At 42.7% G+C, this 21,794-nt stretch overlaps 1 protein-coding gene across 1 annotated transcript in view; it reads right to left on the bottom strand.

The window, feature by feature from the left end:
* Positions 1-20,927, bottom strand: part of UNC5C (unc-5 netrin receptor C) — a 255,196-nt gene extending 234,269 nt beyond the window's left edge. The window contains exon 1 of the mRNA XM_062574197.1: positions 20,760-20,927. Coding sequence (XP_062430181.1) covers positions 20,760-20,883 — 124 coding nt within the window. The 5' untranslated portion in view covers positions 20,884-20,927. The remainder of the gene's footprint in view (positions 1-20,759) is intronic.
* Between the last annotated feature and the right edge of the window lie 867 nt (positions 20,928-21,794).

The raw sequence follows: 21,794 nt of genomic DNA, 5'->3' as shown, positions 1-21,794 counted from the left end.
GACTCCACCTCAGGCTGGTCAAAGCTTGGGAACACAGAGCCTGCGGAAAATGCCCCAGAAACTGCGCAGCAGCCTGCAGCACAGCTGAGGGGCACCCTCAGGTCAGTAGGCATTCTTGACATTTTTTTCCTTTTCAGTCGTTACCCTTTTTTCACTGGTCCCTACATCATAAATCAGCGGCCTTGGCCACTTGACGTCACTGCCTGGTGCCAAACGCCCCCTCCGACCGCGATGCGCTCCTACCTGTGTTTGAGGCTACGACGTTATGACGGTTAGAAACAGGTTTGTTTGCACAGATTGCTCCTGACAGCTGGATTTTGTCGGAGAGTGTCTGACTTCTTGGAACTGCCCTGCCAGAAGATCCACCTCGAGATATTGCACATAACTGTGCTTACTGCCCTGTATTATTACAGAAGTGGAGTGCCAGGATTCAAATTCTTAACATCCTTTAACCCTACCTGCTAGCTTGAGTGGAAGCTAAATATTAAGAGCCTACGAAATCTCTTTAATTTTCAAATTAATAAACCTACTAATGTACTGACATCTCAAAGTTTCAAGGAAATCTAACCAAAATATTCAGTTACAAATAAAATAACCAAACCCTTACTCTTTGTGTTATTTATACCAGAAAGGGCAGGGCAACATTCAAACATGTCTGCATGTCCTTATTTTATTCATCTACATCCTGTAATGAATTTTAGATTTATTATTTAGGTAGTCCTGCAGTTCCAGTAGTTCAGAAGATTATTTCAGCTTGCTTCTATAGGTTCTCCCACCCAGGGAGATCCAAGTGATGGATTTTCTAGATATGACTTCCAAAGGAGGAAAGAAAGATCGCCTAATGTACCACAGACCTCTGTCTTCCAGAGCTGACATCATTTTATAAACACCAGAGCGAGAACGATCATTACTCAAAATGCAAACCAGTATTAGAACATGCAATACCACCTACAGAAGTTAAAACAGAATTGACCCGTACCTGTTTGATGAATGTAAAGCCTCTAACTGAGAAATAGAGTAATGCCTAGTCCCTAGTTTCATGACAGCTAATAAAATAGTAAAGGCTGACTGAAGACTACTTCTGTATTTTGGGATATATTCCTTTACAGTCTAACTTTCTAGTGCTCTCAAGGAGACTGGAGCTCCAGAATTGGATTTTTTCCTCACTTGCCCATGAGCCTGGAAGACGGGGAAGCAATGCCATTCACCCACTGGCAACAGGCAAGTCTTGTGCTGCTAGGTAATGTCCCCTCCACAACTCCAGATCACCACTGCTAGCCCATTCAGTCCTCTTCAGATACACCTGGAGAGAGAACTGCTGGGCATGGGGATGAAGCTGGGGCACTTCTCTGAGCATCTCTGCTCATTCGCTAACCCTGCCTTCTGCTCCTCTGTTTTCCATCTAAAAATGGAGATGCTTGCCTGTTTCGGATATGTTTTTTCTTCTGCAGATAAAAATACACAGTATTCACTCAAAGGCTTCTGAGCTTCCGAAGAGTATGATCTGAGTTTCTGATGTGCCAAGGAAACCTTACTCAGGAGGCATTCATTTTGTATTTCACTGCCAAAGTGGTCTTCATTAATCGAAGGGGTATAAAAAGAAAATATATATAAGAAAACAATGCAGAATGAAATAATACCCTGAAAATTCTTCCCAAATGTTATTATGGTAGTTTTTAAGATAATTTCTTAATCCAATGTATCATGTTTAATGTTCATCCAAGCTAAACCATAGATTCATGTAGCTCTTTATATTTCTTTCTCTGGTAGCATAACACACTGGGTCAAGCGTGACCAGTGTTTATTTTATATTTGTAAAATTGATCCCAGCTTCATATTTTTGAGAAAGATTGGTCCATTTTGGTCCAATTCCAGAATAAATCTTGCCTGTTCTTTTAAGGGGGGACAGAACCTTGACATAAAACCATTGTGATTGTGGAAGGCATTTCTGGCAAATGCAGTGAGTGATCGACTTCCCTGCTTGTTTTCATAGTGATAAATATGTGGTACCATTAGTCAGGAAAACAGAATATTCCCCCAAAATCTCCGCTAAGCACATTTTGGAATTAATGGGGTAGCATAGATACATCACGCTCTTTTTCTCGCCTAAGAGGTATTGGATTCCATGAAATTCATTGACTTCCACATAATTAAAACAACCAGATTGGAACATCGCATTTTCTTCTTTTCTGCACAAGAAAAAAAGAACAGGGAATCTTGGCAAGGTTAACTATACAGTCTTGCTAGGCTTCTATAGATTTCATTAATGCCTCATAAAAGAGAATCAATAAAACTTCTTGCACACCAATATAAAAAATGACCTTTGAGTTACTCTTTAAGATACCCCCCCAAAAAAAAAAAGAAAAAAGAAATGTAATCAATAGACATCACTGAAACTTCTCTGATGAGATCTCCTGTAACAGGGAGTTTAGATTAATAATTCTTCAGAGAAGTTATGTTCCTGTTCTGAAATCCTTCCTAAGGGACTGTTCCTTAACCTATGAGTAACTTCAATGGGATAATTCGTTTTAGGCCACAACCTTGCAAAGCTGCATCTACACAGGCACGGGATTACTTGCACACTGAAACATATGCACTTGCAAAAGTGGCATCGCACTTCAAAGGTTAATAGGATTGCTCATAAGAGAAAGGATTTTACAGAACTGTGCCTTTGCTCCCATTTACACTATAAATTTTCCTTCAGCATTTTTCGAGGGGTATGAAACCCTAAAATGCTTAAATTGACTTCATCAGGTCTTTTAATACAACTTACAGCTCAGTGCACCCGTTGAGTACACCAAACTGATACGTATCTTAGGAGAGGAGAGTCCCTGCTAAGAAATGGCTCTGCCCTTGCAGCAGCGTTAGGAGTTGAAGAAGGGGCCTGACCCGGGGTCCGTTCACGGAGACCTTCCAGCTACTCTGCTCCAAAGCCCTTGCTCAGACAGCTCACGGGATCCCACTTTCATCTTGCCTTTTGATCTGACAGGTCCTCTTGCATTCAGGGATAATAGAGACCTTTGGATAGCTGGTTCAGTGGCTAGATGGACCAAGCCAGAAAATTGTTCTTCTGAGTGTGTCCACCCCACTTCCTCGCCAACACACACATTGCTGCAAGATTTTTCAAGTGCATAAAGAACTGCCTCACTTTGGGGGGGGGGGAGATAATCTGAAGGCAATATTAGTTTTCCGTCTTGTTTTTTAAAGTAATTTCATTACTTAATATGCCTCATAACTACAATGTTATAAATAAGTTGCATTAACGTATGGAAGCATTTATTTTAATATTCAAGAGGTATTTATTTCTTTTTAAAAAACCCTCTTATATCTGCATGACTTCCCTTTCGGTTTTCACGAAATTCTTTCTCTGTGCTGTTCAGTTCTTACTCAACTGCCTTCTGGCCTGATCTGTGGGTCCTGAAGTCTGTCCTAAAGCAGCGTTTGGCTCCTCAAACGTGTCTCTGGCATTTCTTTATGGGCACCTGCTGCTGGTAATTACAGGCCTGTCTCCTAACCACTTCCTCTGTTTTATGTCAGGGCAACATTCAGCCCCCCTGCTTGCAAACAACTACCAATAAAAAACCACTGCACGACCCCTCACAGTAATGAGGCAGGGCAAGTTAGGTTTGTGTATACTGGTTGTCCTAACAAACAAGGAGCAGTTTCTTTATAATCTTCCTTTTGTTGCCTGAAGTAGCATAATATATAACATGCTGTGGTAACCTTAAGCAGATTGCCTGGGCACATTTGGGTCTGTCTTGTGGTTTAGTAGTAGCTATTAAATATCTACTACTCCCCAAAACACATTTTACTTAGTTGGAGGATCAAAATACATCTTTCCTCCAACCAAGTTTTCATGCAAGAAAAAAGAATGTTTAGTTTATACCTTGTGTTTATAAACACGTATCTTCGGGAAAAGGAGAATGCTTTAACTTCATTATACAGTGTAATATCTGTCTTACCACCCAGGGAAACAAATATAAATACTGGAACATATTCAAAACTCTGTTCTCCAGAGAAATATATTTTTCCATTGTTAGCAATTATTACTTGAAACTGCTAATCTTAGAAGGTCAATTTTTGTTTGTTTCAATTTTTCATTGTTCACTTTGATAGAAGCTAATGAGGAAAAGATAATTTTGTTTTTGTAAATAGATGTCTCAGATGATCAGAAGTGACCAGCCATTGGAATAGCTAGAAAAAACAGCTGATACAGAAGCCTACTGAGAATAGTTCATCTCACTTTTTCATCAGGAATAGGGTGATTTTTGAGAACAAACAACTGTAGGCAGCAAGGGGGCAATGTGAACATACAGCCTTTTCGCTTTAATTATTGGGCTTTCAGAGGCCTTGCAGTGGTTGGGTGCTGCTTGGCTGCAAAAACTTCTAAAGAAAATTTCACCAAGCTGAACTCTATTTAAAATATAACGCCCCTCCCCATACTAGTAGTCATTAAAGGAGCATTTTATCCAATAATCATCATCCTAGATTCGTATCTTTTCTTTTGGTCCTTTCAAGTAGGGTGAGATCTTGTAAAGATAGAAACGTTTTTTCTCATGGCAAAGAATCTCTTTGTTAACCCCAGGTTTGCTTTCTGGTGTACTTTGCTGTGTCTACTCCTTTAAAGCACGCTTAGGTCACAGACATTTTTCTTTCCAAACGGACAAGATAGCAGCCTTTCTCCTTTGAACATAATCTTACAGAAACTTTAACGTACCATGTATCCTCATTGGGTGTTGATTTGAGGCGCTCCTTGAACTCAGTGAAGCTCTGCTGCGTTATACAAAACGAAAGGGCTAGAAACAAAGACGTTTTCTGAAGGCCAGCTCTTCCACTTAGAAAGTTCACATGCCCAAATGTAATCAGAGGTTTCAAAAATTAGAGTCTATGAGCTCTAACTTATTAAGAACAGATGTGGATAAGTGGCACACACAATTTACTTATGCAACTAAATAGAGCAGTGTATATTTATATGCAAAAATATACCAGCTGGTATCCATTTTCTTGCTAATCAAAACACCTCTGGCCTTCTCAAAGTCTAGATCTCTGCTGCTGCAACTATGTAGCTTGCATACACAAAAATCATCATACCTAGTGGCCTTCAAATCAGGAAAACAGGGGATTACACAAACTCTTACTAATAGTTTGTGCTACTGCTGAAAGACTCGTACACCTAATCAGATAACAGTGGCAACTGAAAACTGAAGGTCACAACACCGTCTGTTAAACCATCTAGTCTTTGATAAACAACAGAGCACAAGTTAGAATAATTATATGTTGAAACCTGGGCTATTATCAGCTAAGTTCTTTACTCTTGCACATAAGTGCATCTTTTCAAGTAATACTTCATAGTGATCAACACACTTCACTGGCAACAGTTTGCACAAGTCTTTACGTTGGGTTTACGGGAAGGAAAGACTTAGGCTTACATAAGCCACTTCAGCCTGGAAATTCCTTGTGGGTAGGTAATTATTAATTTCTCAGAGACAGTTTCTGGGTGCAGCTTGCATAACAAAGCAATTTAATATGTTTCATACACCATTATTCACAAGCAATGATTCACATTTCAATGCAACATCTCACATAGTAGGTAACAAAGTATTGGAACTACAATTTTCCAAAACTAGAGTACTGCCTTCAGGAACCCTTGCAATCTTGCTACAGACAATGACCAGCAACATATTTGTAGTAACAGCTTTGAAAATCATAGCATTGCCTTTCTAGGCGCCTGTATGGTATTGATAGTGACACTTGACACCAATCCCAAGATGACGACACATGTTATTAAACTGCTCAAAAGTCATTGATATAGCTTAAAATAACTGCCCATTGAAATGCAAGGGGAAGTTAAATGAACTGTGATCTTTAAAGAGAATGATGGTTTTTTAAGGATCATGTAAGGAGAACATCCTCTGGTGCACACATTTTCTGATATATACCAGTGATGGTAAACAGCATGGGTTTTGTATTTATTTTTCAGGTGCTATTTCAGAAAACAAATAATGCAACAGTTTTTATCTTGGACTGTGGACAGGAGTTAATTTGCCCAAACAAACTAAACTTTAAAATAAGACAAAAAGCAATCAAGAGCATTTTAAAATGAATTTTGATCTTATAGAACATGTGGCAAATACAGTTCCCCACTAGATGTACTTCTACGGGGCTGCTGAAGTACACAGTTCAAAGTGAAGAACCTACACAAGAGCAATCAGATTTTCATTCTTTTAATGTATCTAGAGAAGAAAAAGAAGAAGAACTGAGTGTATTAGAAAGTCTTTCATTTTTTTCAGCTAAATAACAGCCCTTCTCATAACTTGGGAGCCAGAAGTGCATGTGCATAATCCCACAAAATTCCAAAATACTGTGTTATCGTAACAGCAGAAACCTTGAGAAAATCTTGTTAAAGTCAGACATATCAGTGAGGGAGCTGAGACAGTCAGGACATCCAGAGGTTTTGCTAGATATGCCCTTTTGCTTGCATAAATTACTGCAAGCAATCATTTAGCGTCCTTACTACCAGCAGGAAATACTCATGGCAGCTTTGTGTGCCAGTTATGCCTCGTACAGAAAAAACACTGCCGAGCCACTTACTTAAACTGCATCAAGCTGCATCTGCTCAGAGGTGCCATGGAAGCTGGTGGGGATCCTGGGCACCCAGTAATTTAATAAATGGACCGGTTGAAATACCTTGCGATTTCCAGCTGTCCTAGGCCTGGGGGCTTCCTTTGCATGAATACATGACTCGAGGAGCCGAACACATCAACAGGTTTTCCTTATCCCCTTGCTACCTTAGTGTATTGAAAGAGGAAGCAAGGGAAAAGGAAAAAAAAAATCTTCTCCTGCAACATTTCCCAACACTACCAACTATTTGATAACAATTTTTAATTGGTCATAAGCTCAAGAGGATCATGCCTCAGACAGGAGAGCATTCGTGACAGAGTGGCATATTTCTGGAGACTACTTATTTCTTCATAGTGAATGCCAAATTATTTGCCACTTTATGTCAATTTTAGTGAGAAATTCAACTACAGAAGAAGGGGGAAAATTCCAAGAAGAGAACACTTTCAAATTTGTCTTTCAAAACATTACTTTGATTTCTTTATTTAAAGAAGGTGAAGAACACACTGAAGTAAGCAAAAATACAGAATGTTTTGTTTTACACCGTTGTTTCTAAAGGTCTTTGTTTGGGGAAGGGAAAAATGACTTGAGGGACGATTACGATTATTCTTTCCTGACATTTCAAGGCCTACCAATGAACTGAATAAAGTATGCGCACAGTCCCAACTCACAGAGACAGTTTACCAGCCTCATGTAACTTCACATATTCTATTGTAGAAGACTATTGGTCTCCCTGTCCTCTTTCTATTTAAAGACAGATTCAGAGCTTCCCAGAAGGACTGATCCAGCCTGGGCTAACAGGCCCCACAGGATTTCACTAGAAACCTGGTTTCTGGTCATCCGAAGTTTTCACAGCCTTCAGGGCCCTGACTTAGCTGCATAAGCAGTTTCTACGAATGGTTTCACGTCTGTGTTTCAGGGTTCATACCCAATATTCCGGCATCCAGACAGATAAAAATATTAAAAATTCAGAAAGACAAAGAGTATGCTAATGCATTGCCTTTTCCAATGAAAACATATATATGACTATATTAGAGCAATTGTCCCACTCCAATGTGAATGGCATCATTTTGTAAGCTCCAACATAATTCAGTTCCATCGTTCTCCTTCAGCTTGCCAAAGTGTACATATTTACCTTTTATAATCAAACACAATAATGATTTTTTAATAACTTACAGAAGAAATAATGCAAGAGACAAAGCAAAACATACAGGAAAAGTCACTTTTGACCTATGTTTTATCCTTTAAAACCCAAAAGTGGATTCAGTATTAAAATCAAAGCGCATTAAGTATATTGTGAAATATTTACAGCTGTTATTACTGCCTGATTTATGTGCGCCAGAGACCAGATTATTCATACTGGTTTCACAAGCAATATGTTAGTAAACAGGATTTTATTTGGTAATTATATTAAACATGTCCATATAAGCTTGGAATTAATTACAAATGGTATTTTACTGTACTTGATAAAAGCATTAAGCAGCAAGAACTAATGATGGCAAAAAGGCCTCCTCTCTTTTTCAATAAAGCTTTCCATGTGAAAATCTGTCAACATGAAAAAGTTACTGCTTGTAATTAAAACCAGACTTTAGTTCAGTAATATGTTTACATGTTATTTTCCAGAAAGAAAAAAAAATGCAATTAAATTACTCTCCCTGAGTCCTGTGGTTCACGAACACATGGTCTGTTCTGGACACGCTACTAATGTCGACTCCTTCAGTTTGAGAAGAAAAAAAATGAAGTCAGCCTCATGACACAGTCAAGAGTTTTGCACTATTAACACAGTTTGTTAAGAGTTTAAGTGAGCCCTCCAGATGTATTTGCAGGGTTTTTGCAGTGGTTGTGTCTACCCAAATCAGGCATTTAAGCTCTACACTTGTCAGTACTTGTACAAGGTTTCACTAATGGACTGATAATAGCAATGGGGAGGCGGAGGAGGTCAGAGTAATACTTCACCATACTTGTGAGCATGACAGTGAGTGACTAATTACTCCTCGGTTTCCAGCTCGCACATCAGCTTACTGAACAGCCCCATAGACTATCTCCATAATAGATTCATAGCACAACCTCTCTTTTCAAAGCAGACTTGAAAATGACTCTTCAAAATTGGACTGGTTTCCAAACTGGGTACTAAACAGTGCTGCAGCAGGCCCTAGGACTTTGGGATTAGGAGCTTAGTTTGCTGATTGGTTTTGAAGATAACAAGTTTGTTTCCACTGTTTTGACAACTATCCTGCTTCTTTTCATTTTGAAGAACATGCACCATTTTCTCACCATACTTCTCTACCTTCGTTTTGATACACGGACATAGGTAGACGCTATTTGCTGTGCAAATGCTTAACTACAGTGTAAGGCCTTAGTATTTTGTTGTATCTTGTACACTGTATCTTGACAAGTTCAAATGCTTTCACACTACTGTAATCAGACATATCCTCTAAATAACTAGCAGATAGCCTTTTTCCCATGGCAACCCAATGCTCCGTATGACAGAGTATCTTATACTGACTTCAATAGGAACTTTTCTTGCACTAGGTCATGATATATTTAATAATCAAGAACCAAACAGATAAATACTTCTGTGGTTTTGCTGCTGATATCAGAAGCCACTACACTAAATTCACCTAGAGATTCCTGAATTAACTTTAATTCACAAACCTGACACTCTTTACTTTTGTTACCATTTTTATATTTCTTGTTAATGTAACCAGATGGTAACTTCAGTTTGATTACAAGCCTCCCTACTTTAATGTGCATTCTTCATCTTACTACTATCAGATGACATTTGCTTTCCTTAATGTACATAGTTTTAGAAAAATTACAGAAGTGCTATTGCTGCATTACATGAAAAATTCCAATGTACATTTAGCTGACATAGCATCAGCTGCTGTTTAAACTGGGCTTAGCTAATGGACTTTTAATGTCAGCGGGGTTACGTGCAGTTACTGGCTATTAGCAGGAATGGACCCTTTCTATAAAAATCACTTTTCCTCAAGTGTGTTGTTTGAACATTCCTTCCTCTGATTTAGTGACTGTCACCAAATACAAAACAAATGCAAGGACGCTGGAATCTACTGTTATCTTTAAAACCAACTTAACCTTAGCCCGGTCTCTAACGAGAGATAGAAAATATGTGTTCTGCATTTGTACTAATGGAGATAAAACTTTAAAGACAAAAGACCACGTTTTCCTTGCCTTACTCAAGTGAGTAACTCCCAAGCAATCCAGTGAGATTAATCAGAAAGAAAGCAGTATTTGATCTAGGTACTGTCATCAGTTGTTTTCCGTAAGACAAAGGATCTTTGCAAAGAAACTAAGTACTCATAAAATAAGCTCATCAGTAAAACATAACAGATAAATAGTCCACACAATGTCACTGCATCATTTTAATTCAGGTCTCTTTGTATGATTCCTTATAAATGCAAATTTAAGACTCTGGAGAATACAAAATGATAGCAATACTTACAAAGAAAGTAAACAAAGTAGCACAGTTTAAAAAGAGTTGGAAGGCTTTATCCTCTAGCTGTTGACTAGACAAAACCAATACACTGGTTAGCAGTAAATGAATAAATAAAAATTTACACAGAAATATTGCAGGACAAGCAAAACACTAAGCTAGCAGAAGTTGAACAATTTTGCCTTTCACAGTGCTCACGAAGGGCATGTAGCACTTCTCAGGCAAGTGCCAGAACCCGGAGGGTAATCACTTTGATTACCAGCTACCTGGGTGACACTTCTAACTCAGGCTTTAGAAGCCTATGCTTTTAGTAGTAGGGGTATTTAGTTCAAAAACTACTGATTGCTGAGGCAGGAGATTGCCACACATTTGCATCTAATAGATATTTATGTGGCTATCTGACTACAATAGGAAACATTCTGCTGTCAATGTTCTTCTTACCTGAAATAATTTGACAAAACCCTGAAGAAATACAAATATCTGGAAGAATCTGGCCAACACATTTTCAAGGAAAGCACTATATTAAGCTCTTCATGGCAAAGAGCCACTTCACTACACGTCCAAGAAATGGAAAGCCACAAAATTAGTCAATTTTTTTTGTGTAATAGATAGATAAATAAATAAATACATTTTCCAGTGCAAAGGGTCAGATCAGGGTCCATGCATCACCTAAGTCTCACTTTTAGCCTACTGTGTTGACTTGATTATTTTTAACACAGAAAGAGATGCTTGGCTAATGCGTACTGGCTTTGAAATTAATAAAGCCATATTGGTTGCTGTCCATAACTTACCTTTCTGTGCTCTAACTATTTTCTTGCTTTAAGCACCAGAGATTAAAAAGAGAAGAGAAACCAGTAATCAATAATTTTTTAATTAACATTTCCAAGTACTGAACTTCCTAATTATGTAGGAACTAAGAAACTAGGAATTTGCTAAGGCACAGCTATTTAAAATGAGAAAGACATGGAAAAACACTACTCACTCTTCTTAGTAGAGCTATGACACATAACAAGATTGCTGCATTTTATCTGAATAAGAGATTGAAAAAGTAACCATCCCCTTCAGAAACTGGTGAGGAAGCAGAATGGAAGCCCCTAGAGCTATGTGCGCAATGTCTGCGTGAAAGGAATTTGTAATAAGGATGATGATGTGCCAAGACCCAGGGCAGCTTTAGGGCCAAAAAGCTGAGAGCAAGGAATACTAGTAATTCATGAGCCAATTCAGTAAGAGATTCAGAGAAAGACATGGGTATGAAGCACTTTCTTCAGCACTTAATTCCAAAGCCCCATCACTTAACTGGACAGTTAGTTTTCCATAATATTGTCACATCTAAAGTGTCCAAGTTTGACAGAAAAACTTTAGCTCCTCCTAGTTAAAAGGACTAAAATAGGACAACAACACTGAAGAAAATTGGGGTGGTTCTACTATAATTGTTTTTGCTTAAGAGACACCGAGAATGGAACTGACAACTCACCTGAGGCCATGTCTATTTTCTCAGGCATCTACATCTATTTTTGTCAATGTAAACTGTGACCCTATTTACTTGGATCTGCACTTCTTTAATAGATTAACAGAAATAACTTGCTTGAATTAACTATCAATAAAAAACCCACAAGTCAGTTCTGTCTTAATTTTACAGTGACGGCTACAGAGGTTTCAATATAGTCTCAGGCTGCAAATAACCCCAAAATTTCAATCTGGACACTTTACTGTTACATTTGCTTTAGTTCTGGCTATTCATTGCTATTCATAGTGGCTCACCGTTGTGCTTGTAAAACTGCAAAGTAATCAAGTTGACACATGAAGTTGTTGCTGATGGTGTACGGAGAGGTGAGAGGAATACAGCTGTGCTAACTCAGTGAGCAACTAGCAAACCCGGGGGATAAATTAACAAAAAAGAAGGCTTATTCAGACCAAGGGAGTGTGCATGCCTGTACTCTGGATTGCTCCCAGTAGAACAGAAACAACTCCTTTACCAGCAGCACGGGTAAATCCAGTGCACATAAGCACAGAATTAGTCCCACTTACTATTCTGGACTCTCTGTCCTAGTTCTTATTCCTCAATTTTGGTATGACTGCACTGCAATTAACCTCATTCAGTGAGACCATATTATTTTTTCTCAATATGTAAACTTTCCAGTATAAACACATATGCTGAGACTGGGTGAGATAAGCCATGGATTTAAACAATAAACAAACACACAAAACATACATAAGAGTACAGTAATTCATGTTCCAACTATTATTTTAGCAAATTTATGGGAGGAACATAGCTCTCAAAGAACCTCTGAACTACTGACGATCCCATGACGATCACTTTTCATTGCCTCACAAGAAACATTCAAGCAACAAAACATCCGTGAGGCTGCTATCAGTTCAGGCGAGTTTCCAAAACAGTTGTGATAGAGTCAACCTCTTCTGACAGAGCACTCAAGGCTTAGTTGCACATTCCCTTGTATCTAGCTGATGAAAATCAAGATTTCTCAAACAATCACATCCAGCACCTGGGGGACCACGAAAAATGCAAGCTTTCCTTTTTCCCAAAGAATACACTGTTAATCCATGGAGCTTAACATTTCAACCTCTCACTCAATATGAGACTGAGAAATAAAGCTACTTTACTTCTTGAAAATAACTAAAAGTGGATTGGTAGGAACTATCTAACAAGAAAATGCTCAGCTGTTGCCCAGCCAGGAAAATCTTTCCACGCTCCTTAGCATTATGGCTGATAATGTTGCCTCAACAAAACAAAACAAAACAAAAAAAAGATACTGATTTAATTGCCTAGGCAACCTCATAGGTTTTCTGACTCATAAAGAACAAGGTCCTTTGGAGCATAAGTCACTTTATTCAGATGAATGAAATAGAGTAGAATAAGACATTTCTGAATTGCAGACTAAAAACAAAACAGAAGATCCCAACCCAAGGCTGTGATTTTCATTCCACCTACAATATTATTTCAGTTATCCACCAGATCAGCTGTGGCTCTCTGCCACATGGGATAACACCATGGATTTCATGCCTAAGCAAGTGCTCCAGAACCACCTGCCCCGGCAAAGTCAGTTAAAGCTTCCAGGAAACATCCTATTTCTGAGCAAGGGCATATGGGTTTGCCCTTCAATTTTAACACATTTTTCTAGATACCAGTATACATAAAAAAGTGATAAGAGAGACCCAATAAATTCACAGTAGGGAAGCCATCTGATAGCCTTTGAGGTAGCATTCCTTCTGAGCCTGTCCCACTCTGGGACTGTCAGACAGGAAAGACCATGGACTGGAGCACCGAACACAGCCGCAGGCATTCAGAGGTCTTCAGCTCTAGTTTCGGCTTTCCCACATAAGGCAACTTATCTTATTTCTCTCCCCCAAATAGAGGTAAATAAAGCTGCCTTCCCAGTTCAGCAAGATAGATTAAAGACTGAATAGTTAACGCAGTGTGATTAATGAGAGCCTCTCATTGTGTCTAGCAACACAAACAGGTAGCAAAACTATCCTCCAGAAGCAACGGCAGATGTCCCCAAGGTGAGGCGTCACCAGTTGATGTGAGCGCACACACCTTTGCTGCCTCCTCCCGTCCCGCCACTGTAGGAGCCCCAGCAAAGGAAAGCAAGAATAGCAGTGCTGTACTGCATGCTGCTGTGTGGAAGTCCCTACCTTTATGGGATTACTGCACAGTGACGCAGAACGGAGCAGCGGGGAGAGCTGTTGCTATTTGGAGAAGAGCAAAAGTGACTTCAGATCCACTGCCGCCTGCCCTTCCTTGGCTGCATCACTGAGAACTGGGGCCTCTTTACCTCCATTTGCACCAGAATAAAATCCGTGTGATAGAAAAAGAGAATGAGTATGATCAAGTGCTATGGTTAGATGCCTTAACAAGTACTTAACCAGTACTGCAAATCAAATCTAACAGTAAGGTTTTTCACTCATCTGGCTGGGATATTTGGAAAAATGTCAAAGGAAATGAAAACTGTTATTGTCAGAAGGCTTCATGACTTTTTTTTCATGTGTGCTTTCACTGAAAATCTAAAATATTTTCAGAGAGGGTAAGTCAAGAGAGTTTAGCTAGTGAGACAAATATTTGGGGCTTTATTGATCTTTTCACTAAAGTAACCGAATCCTTTCTGGTTTTGATTAAGGTTTCTTGGGTTTTTTTAGATTCACTCTCATCCCCCCTAAAACTTCTTTTTTTTTTTTTTTAATGGAATTTTCCACATTAACAAAAAGCATATTTTTAATTGAAAATATTTTGAATGAAGCTTTTTTCTTCAGCCCATGCTTTTAGATAATAATGCACCAAGCTATAAAGGGACTCTTCAAATCCCAGTGTTTGATGAATTAGAAGGAAATCCCATGTTTCCTGCTTAATGTCTGTGTGATTTGGGATGGAGTTTTAAAAGCAAAACGGAAGCCGTTCTAGTGATGACTACCTAGGGGGAAAGTCGTGTACGAGCATCTCAAGGCTGATGAAAGCTGGGAAGACCCCTGACAATTCTTGCCCGCTGTTCTGACTTGCGGCACCTTAGCAGTGAGCGGTCTTGGTATTAGCAGAACTTCCTTGAGGAAAGCGACTGGATCAGAACTACAGTTTGGAGCTTTACTTCACCTTCTCTGGCTAGCGTGCATGGCCACGGCTTACAGTTGGTTTGTAAGGAAAGAAGACAAGGAAGACAAACCCAAATACAAAAAACACAGCTGATGATACTCTGCAAAAGGGTATTAAGCAGCACCAAAAGTAACAGCACTGCTGAATAAACACTCTCCCTGTAACAATGCTGGAGTTTGAGATCAGAGTATCTGCAGATAATGGCATTAAATTAAACACAAGGAAACAAAGTCTGGGCAAATTAAGGGGAATTTTGTTCTTCTTATTTGTTTGATGTAATCTTTTGTATAATAATTTCCATTTTCAATGTAATTTCAAATCTTTGCTTACAAATGATGCAAATTAAATCTTCCTTTGGATACAACTTGCCTCCCAGAAGACTTCATACCATTTCCTTCAGATTGCTTCTTGGATAATGTTATGATGGAAAGCTCCCAGGGCACCTGCTCCTGAGATTGGGCTCTACTTGGCACATGCAATAAATCACTTAAAACACCACCACCCCTCTTCAGTCCTTGCAAACAGTTAGTATTTAACCATGCCTCTGTAAAACATTTTTTTGCAACTATGCTGATGGAGGCTATACAGCCAACACGAAAACCACTGCTTGTCTCTCATTCTTTACATTTAATCCCTGACTTATGCTTTGAAACCTTTCACCGTTTTATATCTACAAGTAGAATGTGAAAGTGAAGACAGATAATAAAAATGACAGGTAATGTAATTACTGTTTTATCCATATTGATGCCAAGATTGCTGCCTGCTAAACTTGAACACCTCCACTGGGTGGCTAACAGTGTGCACACTTCACAAACCCACACAGTCCTCTCCCCACTCAGAAGAGAGGACAGAGGGAAAGGGAAAGAGAATACCATTTTTTTTCCTGTAGTGACATACTTACAGTTACACAAAACATATTGCATAGACAGAGCGCCCGTGATTAAATTAACCTTTATTTCAAAAATATCCTTCAATGACATGTTCCAAATGACAAAAAAAAAAAAAAAAAAAAGAAAAAGAAAAAATCTGAACATTTGAGACAAATCCTCTTTGTATAAATTGCAGTGAGCTGTTCTCTACTTTGAGTAAAGCAAATTTACGTAGAAATCCCCCAGTGTTATAGCAACTGAAACATCTTTTTCTGACAAGCTACAAAAGCAACTTCTGTGCCTTTTCCCAGAAAAACTAACCAGAGCTGATTCCTCAAAAATCCAGTGATTTCAGTTCCAGAAAGGCACCAGAAATGAACAAATATGGCTCTACCCCACAAACTGGGTTATAACAAACAAGATTACTGAATTGCTATTCTGAAATAAATGTAGTGTCACTTTCCAAAGTACAAGTTTCCCTAGTATTTTCCATACACATAAAAGGCTGACAATATATAGTACAGAAATATTTCAATATTGTCCTAACAAGCCTGAGCTCCTCTTGTCTTCCATGGGAACTGACATTGCTTTGCATCCTATGCAACCAAATTGGACAGAATGTGCCTCAAAACATCAGTCTTCTTGTACAAAAGTCAAGATACTTACTTGAAAACGACAATAAATATAATCCACATTTGCTCTTCTCTGGCTTTGCAGACCAGCTATGGAACTGATTTGCCTGGCTTTGGAACACAGTTGTATTCCTGTTTTCAGACATACTGTATTTGGAAAATTGAATTAGGAAAATCTTTTTAATATGATTAACGCTCTTTCCTGTTCCTGATTTGGATGCCACATTCAAAATACAGTGAATAGCCAGTTTTTTGAGATCATTACAAAGAAAAAAAAAGTTCTGATGAATGATCCATGTAAATGATTAAGTGTAAGTACGCATGATGATTGTGAAAATATTTAAATAAACTCATGTATTTTTATTATGCAGAAGAACAAATAACAAGGACAGTAATGCTGAAAAGCCATCAGAAGGGGGCTGTATTTGACGTATATCCTTTCTATGACTGTTGTATTCTGCTGCTAAAGACTGGATGCTGAGGAACAAAAGCCCAGATTCTGACTCCCTTGTTCAGAGAGAGAGAAGCTCCCTCCTCCACAGATAAACCCATTGACTTCATTTTAATTCTGCTTAAATTGCACCTCAGTCAGCAATGGAAACCCAATGGGCCACTTTACTTTCAGTGAAGCCGACTGCAGAACCAAAATGTTACTCAGGGCAAGCAAGGGCTGCAACATCTGGCCCAAACTCATGAACATCTCCGAAATCTGCAAGAGCACATCACTTTAAAACAAATTAATGTTCCAAATGGGCTTATCCGTTCACAGTGAAATACTGCTTGGCCCTTGCTTTACTAATACAAATACTATTGCATCCACCCTATCAAATAAAAGTGGTCCATTGATGCATCAAGATAATTAAGTCCTTTTGCCCTCCTTTCTTTCTTCAACAAGATGCATTTAGGTATTTAATTAAGAAGTGTATCCCCCAAAGGTTAGTATATTCACATGTTATATTTCACTTTTTCCGCACCAAGCATTTTCAAACTGCTGCTGTTGCTAATAAAGACGATGCTGGGGTAGAACAAATATCTGCACATATGGCTCTTTTATAGTTTTCCTTTTAAATTATCACTTTAATTTAATTAGGTTTGAGGGGTTAAGCATAAAAATGTACTTTTTTTGTTGTAAAGGAACAACTCAAATGAAACCTACTTAATATGCAGCACCTTTGACCTCAACATTTCTATCCATCTCTTATGCCATCATTATTAGCCCATAAAACCTGCCTGACCCACGCTGGTCACTGCAGCTAGTCAGCCTGACCCTCCCTCTTCCCTCAGCTCTCCCTAGAAAAAATACAGATCATGCAGTAAGTTCTGTGAACACGTTTAAAGCCCAGTGGAGGGGGCAGGTAGGGAAGTGCAGGTAGGGAATCGCAGGTAGGGAAGCTGAGTCCCAACAACCTGAACAGCCATTTGGAAGCAAAGGTTGCTCTCATGGCAGAGGGCACTGAGACGCTGAGCACAGGTAGGTGCTTGGCTCCACATGTGGTTGCTCTTCCTCTCACAATTCAGGACATTTGGATCCTCAGTCTGATGCAGCTCATTACAGTGGTGTAATGAATATAGTGAGTATCAGATCAGACTTGATTCCAGCTTGATAATCTCTCTGCCCCCCTTCACCCTACTATGCTTGAAAATTAAGGGCCCTCTCTAATATTATAGCCACATCCTCTTCTCTCCTAGTAACTACAGAAAAATATTAAGACAGCTCCAGAAAATAAGAAATGCTAGTAAAACAGAAAATGTGTTTAGCTGTGCTGGACATCTTGCACTAGGATTCTTCAATTTGGTGATAAGAATCTCTAAGAGGGAGTATGGGGGTATGTCCACCAAATACTGAATTAATGAACTTATTTTCCAAGAGGCAATGGACAAAGAAAGCATGAAAGCAGAAGCCCCAGCAATGCCCATGACTTTCTCACTCTGCTTCAAAACATAAAGATGGTTGGGGAATGGAGAAGAAAGCAAAACCAAGAAATAATATTAGCAGGAACTACAGCGAGGCAGGGGCAGGACCAACCTACATACTCTCTTGCCCCTGCCCTCCCACCTTTTCTGTATTTTAACTATACGGCAGTGTTTGCTGTTTGAAGACACTGCTTTAAGGTGTTCCTCCCCCCCCCCCAAAAAAATATCACAAAGGAAGCTTGAATTTTTTGCTCAACTACAACGAAGTCAGCTGGATCCAGACCCACTGCAAATCAGAACACTGTGACTGTGATTTGGAGAGTAAGTTACTTTTGTCCTATTCCTATTGCTTTCAAAGGAATGTAAATGAAAAAACAGGAGTGTTTCCATTTTGGAGGAGATGGACAGAATGGAGGATGACTTTGGTGACAGAGGTTGAGTAAGAGTCATTTTAATGTTCATGCAATTTTGGAAATGTATAAATAAACTTTGCCCAGCATTATATGGAAAGAAAACTTCCTGAAGAGGGCATAGTTAAACTGTTGATTCATTGCCTTACTGAAACACTACATATACATCCATGAAGATCACCAAAGCAAACACCAATTATAAAATCCCTCAGCTCTGGGAAAGATGCCAAAACCAGGTCTGCACCCAAATTCTGTGTCTAGTTCTAACAAACAGGAAACAAAAATAAAAGCATAAGTGGAAAAGCAAGTCAAAAAACAAATGACTCTATCCCAGCCACATTCCCTGGATTTTCCACACTCCAGGAAAGTTTGTTATACACCAAACAATGGAAAGCGCTGTCGGAGATCTCTCCCTCCCTTTCCAGCACATCTATAGTCCGTGGCAGGTCCGATGTTCGTGCCTCCCCTCACGCCGGTACTGCCCCAGGCACAGGACGCCCGATTCCTCTCCCCTCTCCGTAACTGTGCAAGTCTGATTCCTGTCACACATCATTAAGTTACAGAGTGTACGTGTGGAAATGAGAAACCATCTGAACGCGTGTGGTAGGCGCTGTGGCACTGAGACGAGTGGTCTGAAGCAGTTAAACGCAGGGGGTCCTCTCGTACCCGCTCAGGCCATCTGTCATGTGAATTACTGTCGTCCTGCCAGCAGAGCAGACAGACTCCTTTCGGCTCAAGGTCCAACTGTCCAAGGGGATCTATTCTCCTCAGCACTACCCCCATCTACACAGACTGATATATATCCATTGGCATCTAGGTCTACATGCACATGGCACTGTTAAAACCTCTAAATATGTAACATCAAAACCACCCTCTCTCAAACATGAAACCAGCCAGTGAAGGAAAATGACAGTATGCAAGACAGAGAAGAAATGTGATGATGCATAATCGATATTTGTACTTTCATCCTCTGCAACCTCCTCTTCATGATCAGGTTTCTCATATGACTTATCCCTGCGAGATAAATGCCCAGTACGGGTGACAGACTGTGCCTCTGAGGATGGAGTAGGTATCAGCAGGAATTGGAGAGACATGATGTACGGGGCTTGCAGCCCACCGCCAGCGAGCCCTGCCGCTCCCAGGCCAGCCGGGGCACCAGGACTCAGAGCAACCAGCACCCCTTTGCTGTCAAAAGGCTCGGGAGAGGAGCAGGCTGCGTAACGGCTGGGTGCGAGCGCAGGGTCAGATCTGCGCCACCCTCCCAAGTGCCTCTCAGCAGAGACGATTAGGGGAAAAACAACCAATCTTCCACACGCAGCCTGCTAACATTTCCAAACCGCAGCTTTGGTGTACGTTACTCTTCCTTAGTGGTACACATGAAAAAGCATCAGCTGCTGACATTTCTCTCTCTTTGCTAACCACATAACCAGGACTTTCAAATGCCTTAATGAATGTGCACATCCTTGCTATGTGCAGGCTGCCCCCACACAGGAGAAACCTCTCCATCCCATGCTGAGGAGGCTGGAAAAAGTGTTTTCCAAGCAGAAGCCACCTATTTCCACTTCGGGTCTAACTCCCGGGAAGAGAGGAGAAAAGCAGCCAGAAAGTTTTATCTGGCAGCAGCTCATAGGAGAGAAAAAGCCTCCCGCTGAGCCTGCCCCGCAGCAGCCGGAGCCGTGGCACGCCGCGCCAGCGCTCTTTGTGAGCCTCCCGGGGCATCGCCGAGCACGCCAAGCCACGTCCTCCTCACCCCGAAAGCCACGTTCACACCCAGGCTATAACGAAAGCCCAGGTTTAGATGTGCTCCAGAGCCTCGGGAAAAGGGGCCGCTGTGCACCCAGAAACCCGCTGCGGAGCGAGGGAGGGCGGCAGGCCGGCTCAGCGCCGGGCCCGCTCCCGCCGGCTGCCCGCAGGCATCCCTCCGCCCGCGGGGCCCGGCGGCTCCCTCGCCCCGCCGCCGCCGCCGCCCGGTCCTGGGCCCGGGCCCGGCGGAGCGGTAAACGGGCGGCCGGGCGGGCCAGGTCGCTCCCGCAGGCGGCGGCGCCGAGCCGGGGGCCGGCGGAGCCGCCGCGGGACGGGACGGGATGGGACGGGGCGGCCGCGCTGGCCGGGGAAGGCGCCGCTTGCAGCCGCACCGCACCCGCGCACAGGGAAGGAGCGGCGCAAATGCGCGATCGCAGCCGGCGCAGCGCGGCGCGGCGCAGCGCAGCCGGCCGCGGCCGCGGCCCCTCTCGCGGAGCTCCGCCGCCGCCGCCTTACCTTGCGCCGCGGAGCCGGGGCGGCTGGCGCCCAGCACAGCCAGGGCGGGGAGCACCACGGTGGGCAGCAGGTATCCCAGTCCCAGCCCGCAGCGGGCCGCCGTGCCCTCCAGCCCCTTCCCCATGGCCGCGGGCGGACGGGGCGCGCAGAGGCGCGGAGCGGGGCGCCGCGGGCGCCGCTTCTCGGAGCCGCCTCTCCGCCGGCCCCGTCGCAGCGCCGGGCGCGGAGGCGGCGCGGGCGCTCAGGCTGCGCGGGCAGCGGCGGGGAGGCAGCGGGGCAGCATGGCCCCGCGGCGGGGCGCGGAGCGGCGCGGAGCCCGGCGGAGCGCGGCTGCCTCCAGCCCGCAGCCCGCGGGGCGGGGAGCGCGGGGGCCGGGCCGGGCCGGGCCGGGCTGGGCTGGCCTGGGCTGGGGGAGAGGGGCTGCGCCGGCCGCCCGCGATAAAATGCGAGCCGGAGCGGCGAGCAAACCCAGAGGGAAAGGGGGCGGGGGAGGCCGGGAACCACGCGCTGCAGAACCGGCCCCCTTTGCCTCCTCCGGCTGCTCCCCCTGCGCGCGGGCACGCGGGCACACGCGCGGGCACACGCGCACACGCGCACGGGCACACGCACGGGCACACACTTGCAGCGGCGGGCTGCTGCCGGGCGCCCCGGGGCAGCGGGAGGCGTGTCGGGACCCCGTCCCCTCCGCGGGGGACCTCTGGCCTCCGCCCGCTGGGGCTCCCCCGAGGGCGGGGGTCGCTCCCGTACCCCCTGCACCCTCCAGACGCTCTCCCTGCCCCCCCGCCTTTACCTCCCGCTCGGCGAGCGGGACCGCGATGCCCGTGCTTGGGGTTTGCTTGCAACAGGGGCTTGCCTGGGTTCTGATGCTGCTTTCTGGGGCTTCTTTATTCCTCCCCCCGGGGAAAGCCAGGCCGGCTCTCCGTGGCCGCGGCGGCCCCGCGGCGCTCCCCACGCTGTGGTACCCAGGCGCGCCGGCGGGCTGCGATGCTGATGCTGCGGGAGGGCTTCCCAGGACTCTCAGGGAGGCCCCGTGCC

Source organism: Rhea pennata, chromosome 4 (assembly GCF_028389875.1).
Source record: "Rhea pennata isolate bPtePen1 chromosome 4, bPtePen1.pri, whole genome shotgun sequence".
Taxonomy (NCBI): domain Eukaryota; kingdom Metazoa; phylum Chordata; class Aves; order Rheiformes; family Rheidae; genus Rhea; species Rhea pennata.
The sequence above is the reverse complement of the archived record's forward strand: the minus strand, read 5'-3'. Positions and strand labels throughout refer to the sequence as shown.